This window comes from Pterocles gutturalis, unplaced genomic scaffold, assembly GCF_000699245.1.
Source record: "Pterocles gutturalis isolate BGI_N339 unplaced genomic scaffold, ASM69924v1 scaffold17205, whole genome shotgun sequence".
Classification (NCBI taxonomy): domain Eukaryota; kingdom Metazoa; phylum Chordata; class Aves; order Pterocliformes; family Pteroclidae; genus Pterocles; species Pterocles gutturalis.
The window spans coordinates 1-8,582 of NW_010141134.1; the positions used below are offsets into that span (position 1 = coordinate 1).

General features: G+C 36.4%; 1 protein-coding gene across 1 annotated transcript; it reads left to right on the plus strand.

The window, feature by feature from the left end:
- Positions 1-1,361: 1,361 nt before the first annotated feature.
- Positions 1,362-7,793, plus strand: CCDC53 (coiled-coil domain containing 53; the record flags this gene model as incomplete). Its single annotated transcript, XM_010083933.1, has 4 exons — positions 1,362-1,460; positions 3,750-3,815; positions 5,242-5,370; positions 7,683-7,793. Coding segments are annotated over 4 exons (405 nt in total), but the record flags the coding sequence as incomplete, so codon positions are not given.
- Between the last annotated feature and the right edge of the window lie 789 nt (positions 7,794-8,582).

Consider the following 8,582-nt stretch of genomic DNA (forward strand, 5'->3'; position numbering starts at 1 on the left):
GGGCGAGGCGGTTGGCCTTGGTTTCAGCCGTGTGTCCAGGAGCGCGGTGTTCCTGTTTTCCAAAAGCGTTTTGCTGCAGGTTCTGTGGTGGCGTTGTATTTACAGGCTGAGGCGTTTCAGTCTTAGAACTGTGAGGCAAATCCCATGCAGAGTTGCTTATTCATGACTTTTAATGAAGCAAACCCATTCTTTTAGCTCTGTTTCTCAAATACAGAGCATAAAGCTAGCGTCGTTTCAGTTGCCCTAGTGAGCCTTCCATCCTCTGTGCTGCCCCGTACATTTCTGGTAAGGTCATAAGCACTGTGTGGCAGTTTGGAACTGCAGAACTGAACTTCGCAAACCCTGCCGTACAGGTGCACAGACTGAAAACTTGAGATAGTAGCAACAAAAAGTCTCAGGACGTCTTAACACTGGCAAAGTGTAGTGAGTGGCTACACTGACAAGTGGATTACCAAAGAAGAGGTGAAGACCAGCCAGTCCCTATATTCACCAGTTCAGTGCAGCTGAAGCTTGGCTGCAAATATTTTTCCTTGTAAATCCTTCACTTTAACCTTTTATGATTCCATAGAGTAATTTCCTCTGTGAAGTTCAAGACTTAAACAATTGTCCAGCATAATTAACCATCAGGCACTATAATTTTATATATAAACATTTTTGTGGCTGTTTGTGATTTCAGTCTTCTATAAGGGTTTAAATAAAAATGCCAACAGCCTGTTACATTATGAGCACCAGATGGTTTTGTTTTTTTCTGACAAACATGGCGTTGTATGTGTTAGTCTGAAAAGTGTGTGAGCATCAGATCTGACTTGGAGGAGTGACACTAAAATGTAATTTTAGGATAGTCTGTGCTTGCAAATAAGAAGAAGCATAGGTAGCCACTAAAGACAGACAGCAATTTCTCTACTCTTTATTTTTTATTATTATGTTGGTTGTCATTGAGTATTTGTATGGATGCCCAAGTTTTCTTCTTAAGCTTCAGATGGAAAGATTCTGATTGCCTCTCTGTTTTTTGAAAGTTTTAATACCAATTTTTAGGAATGGTCACAATTTAATCTAAAAGCGTCTCCTTAAGTAAGATAACAGTCCTTCATTTATGTAGATCTTGTTGCCTTTTCTATGTATCCTGCAACTTTTCAACTGTCATGTTAGTAGATTTTTTTAGTGAAAAAGGATTTGTATACATGTATACGTATATATGTTAAAAATTGCTTATATACATATGCATTGATAGCGAGCATACTTGGGGCAGATTTCTAAAATAATTTCTTCTGAATCATTTGCAATTTCTAATAGATCTTTGAATCCAAATGTGAGAATTGACATCTGTGTATAATCTAATTTTCTTATATTATTTAATGCAGGTTCCTGCTATTCAGCAGAAAAGAACTGTAGCATTTCTAAACCAGTTTGTGGTTCACACAGTGCAGTTTCTAAACCGTTTTTCTACTGTTTGTGAAGAGGTATGTTTATTATTTTCCTAGCTGTCAATTTATACAATAAAAAGTCCTAGAAATGAGAACCATTTACTTCTGTATTTTTTGTGCAATAATACTGGTAGGTTAAACCAAAAATTTAGTCTGCTTTCAGTTCAAGGTTTCTCTTGAGTAAGTGTTTAAGATAGGTTTGTTTTCCCCAAGATAGCCACATGGACTGCTGATTAAACCGTACTTAATCCGCTTTCCTTAAACTTTTGGTTTTGACACAGTCTTTGAACTTTTTGATATATGGAATTTGTTCTGAGAAGCTCCATCTGTGGATATCGTCTTGTTTTGGAAGGAGGATGCCATATTCATATGGTGCTGAATCTATTTTGACAGTCAGTATCCCTCTCATCTGCGTCCTAGGACATTGCATCAAAACTTGCCTTCACATTTTAGTGCCGTTGGTTTAAATGGCTGATACACTAAGCTCTGAATGTAAATAATTTTGATGCAGAGAAAAAGACATTTTTAGCAAGTGATTACTATGGACCATGAAGTAGTTAATTTTAGTATCTCGTAAAAAAAGAGAAAAATAAACTACTTAGTGTTAATAAGTTTTTATGGTGATTTTAGTGTCAATGGAAATATACCAGACGGACAGGACTAGAATTGTCCATTGAACAGGACAAGAGTGCTTCCTCCCTTGTAGAAGGCATGTTTTCTAATAGCAGTTTGAGCTTAACTTTTTGTCATTAGTGGTTTTTTTGTAACTGTTCACTAGCTTATTCAACAAAGGCTACTATACAGCCCTAGCCAGCAGGGCTAGGGCAGCAGTCAAGTCCAATTAGACTAAGCCATGTAATTCTGTTGTGAGTAAAGTTTAGAGCCAGACCCGTGACAAGTATAAAATTTGGCTACCACATCAACATATGGAGCTTCAGAGGAAAAAAGTATTTTTCTTCTAGATTTTTAAACTTCTTGTAACTTGATATGTGGGACAGTGTAACTGCCTGGTGATGCTGTTGTCAGTTGTCCAAAACTCAGTTGTCACATGATCTCAGTATTAGCTCTTACCTAGGCACTATGGAAATCAGGGCACATATATTTAAAGCTGTCTTGAGCACACAGCAACGCTGTGAAGTCTAGTTAATAAAACAGTTATTAGTTAACCCAAATATGTTGTTTCCCTAGAGACTAAAATAATTGTTTTATAAACTCCTTGAAAAGTTTTTTGTATTTATGAAGTACAGAAGTATTTTTAAAGTGAAATATCCCACTGTAAATCAACAGAAGCCAAGACATTCAAAATTATGGCTGACACAGTCCTTAACTCTCAGTTTCTTGGCTCTTGCCTAGTCAAACTGACCCGTAAAGTTATATAACTGTCTTCTGTACATCTTTCCTCCCCTTTCCCCAGCTACACTTAGGGCACATAGTTCCTTTCAATAGGAACTAACTCCTCTTCATGAACAGAGAACCATCTGTAAACAAGTCAGTGAACTATCCAAAATGACTAACTCCTGTCAGTCTCTTTTTACTTTTTATAGCATATTGGCAGAACTACCGCTTTCTTAGGGTGTTAAAGTTCTGCTTCAGAGCCAGGCAGAATCTTGCCAACGTGCCAGAAGGCTGTCAGAGTGGTACATACCTGCCAGCAAGCGTACTAGCCAGCTTCGCTTGGACAGGTCTGGTGGAGTATGGTAGTGATTAGTTAAAAGATTGACAGTTCTTATAGAGTAATTTAGAAAAACTTAAGTTGTGTTTTTTTAAAAAGTGTCAAAATTTGAGTGAGGTGCACCTAGAGCTTATAAAGCTTCTGGTTAGTTCTGCTTCACTGTGCATTTTGGCTGTATAGGACTTTCAGTCACCTGCTGTATTCTTTATCAGATTTTTCTGGTTTGTATTTACTCTGTTACATACATACACGTCACATCTTTTCATCTTCCACATTTGGAAAAAGCTTTGAAAAAAGATGTTTTTGCAACTGCAAGAGCACACACAGTATGTCTACCATTATTCTCCAGTTGCTGAAAGTAATACCCTATTTACTTTGGCTTTCTTTTGAACATAGTCTGTCTTAATTTCTGTCAGTCATTATTCGGGAAAACTGACTGCCTATTAAAATTATTTAAAATTTGAACCAGTGTAGCTACTGAATTAAAAAAGGGTGTTACTGCTTCATGTATTTTGCACTGTTATCATCTCATTTACACTCTGCCTTCAGCAGGTAGAAGACAAAAGTGGTTTTGTTTAGCTATATGTGAACTCTTGTATATGTACAAGTGGCCTAGGGGAGTGTTTTCACATCCTAATTGTTTTCTGTTCTAGAAATTGTCAGCACTCTCTCTCCGTATCCAACAAATTGAAACTACACTCAATATTTTGGATGCAAAGGTTTGTATGTGTACAGACTTTGTCTTCTAACAGTGACAGCCTCCTAGATTACATGAACTACCTTCCTTTTCATAGTCTGAATCAAGCAAATAAGGTTTTATAATGATTTGAAGGAGCTAATACAAAATGCTCACATGGCAAATTCTCCCTTTGTGTGCCTTGCCACTTACATTGTGTAACATTCGGACATGTAGTAGATGTGGAAGAAGGGAACCAACAGCACATAGTGGAAATGTTGGTTTTGTCTCTGTTAAGTGTATTGAACAGGAAGGGAGCACTTGGATGTTGAAAGGGTAACGGAACTACATGGCAACTTACTTGTCCTGTTTTTGTTGCAATGTTTGGTTTTAAGAAAACGGAAGTTTTCCAGTACTAAAATATGCAAATTCTGTTGCAGGGTTGCAGTACAAAATTGCATTTGGCATGCAAACTCTATTAAGAAATTTTTACCCCCTTTGTAAAGCAAAAGTATCTTTGTAAGTGTTACCTGACTGTATGATTTTCAACTGGTATAAGTAACTAGATAAATGCCTTGTAAACTTTTTGATGTTGAAATGTGACCTAAATTGGATCTAAACTAACACAAATGTGTCTGATGTGTTTTCTTTAGCTAAAATTAAAAAAATATATAATCTGTAGTCTCATTTAATTTGCTAAAAGTAAAAAAAAATAAATAAAACAACCCAAAAGTGAAAACCCACCTACTGTACAGTTTTAACCCGTCCTTCTTTCAGTAATGATGGAAGCAATTTCAGTTGGCTTTTCTGGGAGCAGAGGTCAGACATTTTGAAACCATTCATAAAGATCTTCATCTAAAAAATACTGTAGTAGCACAAACAGTGCTTACTATTATTTATTTCAAAATATTTAGGAGTGATCAGCATTGGTAATTTTTGCAGAATTCTTCATAATCACATTAAATAGTGTTTTCTTCAAACAAATATGCAACGTATTTAATATCCACTCTCAGCATTTCCTGAAAAGAGTGAAAGATGTAGAAAATTGAAAAATCTGTGACCAGTAACCCATCTGTTAGGTAATAGGGCTGTTCTTGTCATGCTTTCTTTCACTGTAGAGGAACTAGCAGAGAAGATGACACAGCTCTTGTGTGGTTGACAAATGGAGTAGCAAAATGCTGGGAAGGTGTTAAAGCCTTTCCTGCACTGCAGTCCTGTCAGTGAAAGCTCCAATTGAGTGTTTTGGGGGTTTTCTTGTAAAAGCCACCTGAGTAGAAAATTACTTTTTTTTTTTTTTTTTTTTTTTTTGCCAATCAAAATACCAAAACTTGTGATAAAATGTTATTTATGATTTTACTGATATGAAACCTATCAGGGGACTATGTAGTAAGCAGCATACTACAGATTTTATTGTGCCTGTAGATTTACCATATGCTCATTTCTTATACGATGGTGTTTTGTACATTCAGTTATCCTCTATTCCTGGCCTAGAAGACGTCAATTTTGAAGTGTCCAGTGCAAATGTGAATAGTGTTACAAATGGTCCTGTGGCACAAGCTACTACAGATCGAGAGACAGCTGTATCACCTCAATCTGGCGTAAGTAATGAAGCATAACTTATACATTGAAGGAATATAGCTTTCTGTGTCAGGTTTCTAGTCTCATTTTAAAGAAATGGAAGAAGCAAGTGCATTGGAAGAGAGCAATTGACTGTAAAGATCTATAACTACATTTTTCACTAATGAAACTGTTTTAATGAGTGACTTAAACAAAAAAGGATATACCCTTTCTTGAATATTTGGCTTAAATAATTAGAACTAACTCAAATCTAATGGTAAATGCCTCTATCTTCTTCAATTACACTAAATTATGAACATGAATAACATCAAGGGACTGGGAAGGTCATGAATGAAATTAACAGTTTGAGTCACACATTTCCAACTCTTTTCTCCTTTTAGAATGTGAGCTTTCAGCTCAAATTGGAGTTTCTAGCTGTCCTAGTTTTGACTGGGACGGAGTTAACTTTCTTCATAGTAGCTAGTAAGAGGCCATGTTTTGGATTTGTGACTGAGAAGGCAGCTGATAGCACACTGATGTTTAGAGTTGCTGCTAGGACAGTCAAGGTCTTTTCAGCCTCTCTGGTGTGCCAGTGTCTGCACAGGTGCAGAAGTTGTGAGGGAGCACAGCCCCAATTGCTACAGTTGGAGTTGATCTTAGGTTTAGGACCGAGACCCAATTTGGCCAATGGTATGTTCCATATCATGCACGTCATGCCCAGTATATAGATGAGACTGTCCAGAAGTTCTCTCTCTTGCTCTGGGTTGTGTTCCTCTGGGTCGTGTCCCTCTGGGTCGCCCCTCTCTCGGAGTCGTTTCGGTCTCTCAGACACTCGGGCTTTTATCTCTGTTCTGGGATTGCGGTTTCAGGACTCTCTCTGATCTGGGATTGTTAGCCAGGAACAGGCTGAGCTTTGGTCATTGAGTGGTGAGCAGTATCACTGTGTATCACTCATTTGTACATTTGTATATATTACTAGTATTATTACTAATATTATTATTATCATCATTATTATTATCATAATAATTTTCAATTTTATTGTAGTTCAGTTATTAAATTGTTCTTATCTCAACCCCTGAGTCTCTTTTCTCTTCACCCCTTTAATTCTCTCCCCCATCCCCAAGAGGGGGGAAGGTGAGCAAACAGTTGTGGTGTTCAGCTGCTAGCCAGGGTCAAAACTGCAACACTAGCATACTTTATTTTAAAGAGGTTATTACAGTGAGTGTTCTCTGTATATTATCATCTATGTACAGAAATTGCCAGCTTATTATAAGTGATCAACATTAAGATGCTATCTCTGTAATTAAATTTTTGTTGGTTTTTTTCTGTATGTGTGTGTGTGTTTGGTTGGTTGGTTTTTTACCCACACTTAAATCCTGTGATCACCGCTTCACTAAGTGAGGCTTTTTGTCTCGTTTGTTGATGGAGTTCTTTCCCCAGTTTCCTATTATAGTTTCTTTTCTTGGAATCTCCAATTCGAGTTTCTGCTTATTCTGTCCCTTGGTGGAAGTTGTTGTGGAGTAGCAGTAGCGGGAGAACTGTGCTACTTTCCCTGCCTGTTAAAGATTATATCTCTAATTTTCATCCAGCAACATGAGAGACAGAATAGACAGGTAGCATTGCGTGTTTCAATCGTGTTAGAGAATGATTCCCAGTTATTTTATTTTCTTTGAAATGTTCCCCTTCTCCAGTATCACAGTAGGGACAGATATTTCTCAAAGGAGATTTCCAATACTATTTTCAAATGGTTAGTTTAATAGCAAATACTGAGTTTTCTGTTGTCCTTTAAATGGTACTATAGCTTCTTGTAATTTTTTGTTTTTTAATTAATTACTCTTAAAAATTCTTTGATTTCATTATGTTATCCTTTAGGTTAATGGTTTATACTAAAAAAAATAATTTAAAAGCTATATGAGGTATAGGAAACATTTGTCAAGGAATCAAATATTTTGAGGAAAAAAGGCATTATAACACTAGGGGAGATATATAGATATAATCCTTAAAAAATATATTTTTTATAACGTGGGCATTTAAATTTAGTTCTATCTTGTTTATTAAATACAACGAACTTAACAGGGCTATTATAGGCTTTTTTTTTTGTCAAATATTGTGCAATAACTTAAAATTGTGACTGAAAGTAAAAGGTCACGCTTGTAACAGTCAGTAATGAAAGAGCTAGTTTTTGTGACTTCATACATCTTGGAAATCTCAAATACTATGAGTGTAGATCAGAATAATTTGATGTAAGAAGGGTTGCACTTTACCCTTAAATTACAGATTTTATTGATTGAAATTTCTCCATACTTCTGGTCTGCATACCTAACCGTTAAAGTGTTATGTTCTTTGCATACAGCAGAACAATATACATGAAGAAGGGTTACAGAAGACAGAGGTAGTAACAGAAAATGTCGTAACTGTGGCCAAGGATCCAAGATATGCCAGATATCTCAAAATGGTACAAGTGGTAAGTCACTTCTCTTATCATTCTTTTAGGTGGAAAGTCACACACAGCTCTAAGTGAACATTAAATCTCTGAAGACATATATTGCGTCAGTAATCTTTAAGCTAGGATAATATCACTATATTTCTACCATGTCTTCTCTAATAAGTGAGTTGATGTAAAGTATTCCTCCAGACAGCTTCAGGCAAGACCTTTCTACAAAATTCTGCCAATATACTTGTCAACTGAAGGTGTGAAGATGTGTCAATGAGGAGTGATACTAGTTGGAGTAACAGAAGATGCCACTGAAGTGTAGTTATTTTGGCAGAATTGGTGTCATTCCCCACACACAGACATGATCACAGTTTGGTTTTGCTGTAGGGTACAAAATGCAGCTTTGCGATTGTAGTCCAGAGCAGGAATATTTGGTATTTCTGGAGGGTTCAAAACAGGGATACGAGAATTGCTTCACTACTTGGTTCCACTTCGGTTTCCTGTTACTCATGATGCAGGTTTTGTATTCTCTCTTTATCTGCGGGCTGCTGTACAGCTAAATAGAAAATATGTGAATGTAATCTCAACATTTACATGAGTGAAAACTAATGAAGGGGTGAAAATGTGAATGGGAGACTCTTGGTGACGGTTTTTAAGAGCTTTTTTTTTCACAGACACAGAATTAAAAATGAGATTGGAAACAAAGAAGAAAACTCTGTCTTTATTTTCAAGCTGTCAATGGAAAATTTCCTCTGAAATATATGTTATAATTCTGGAAAACGTGACTATGTCATAGTATTAGTAAAATGTTGCTTATGT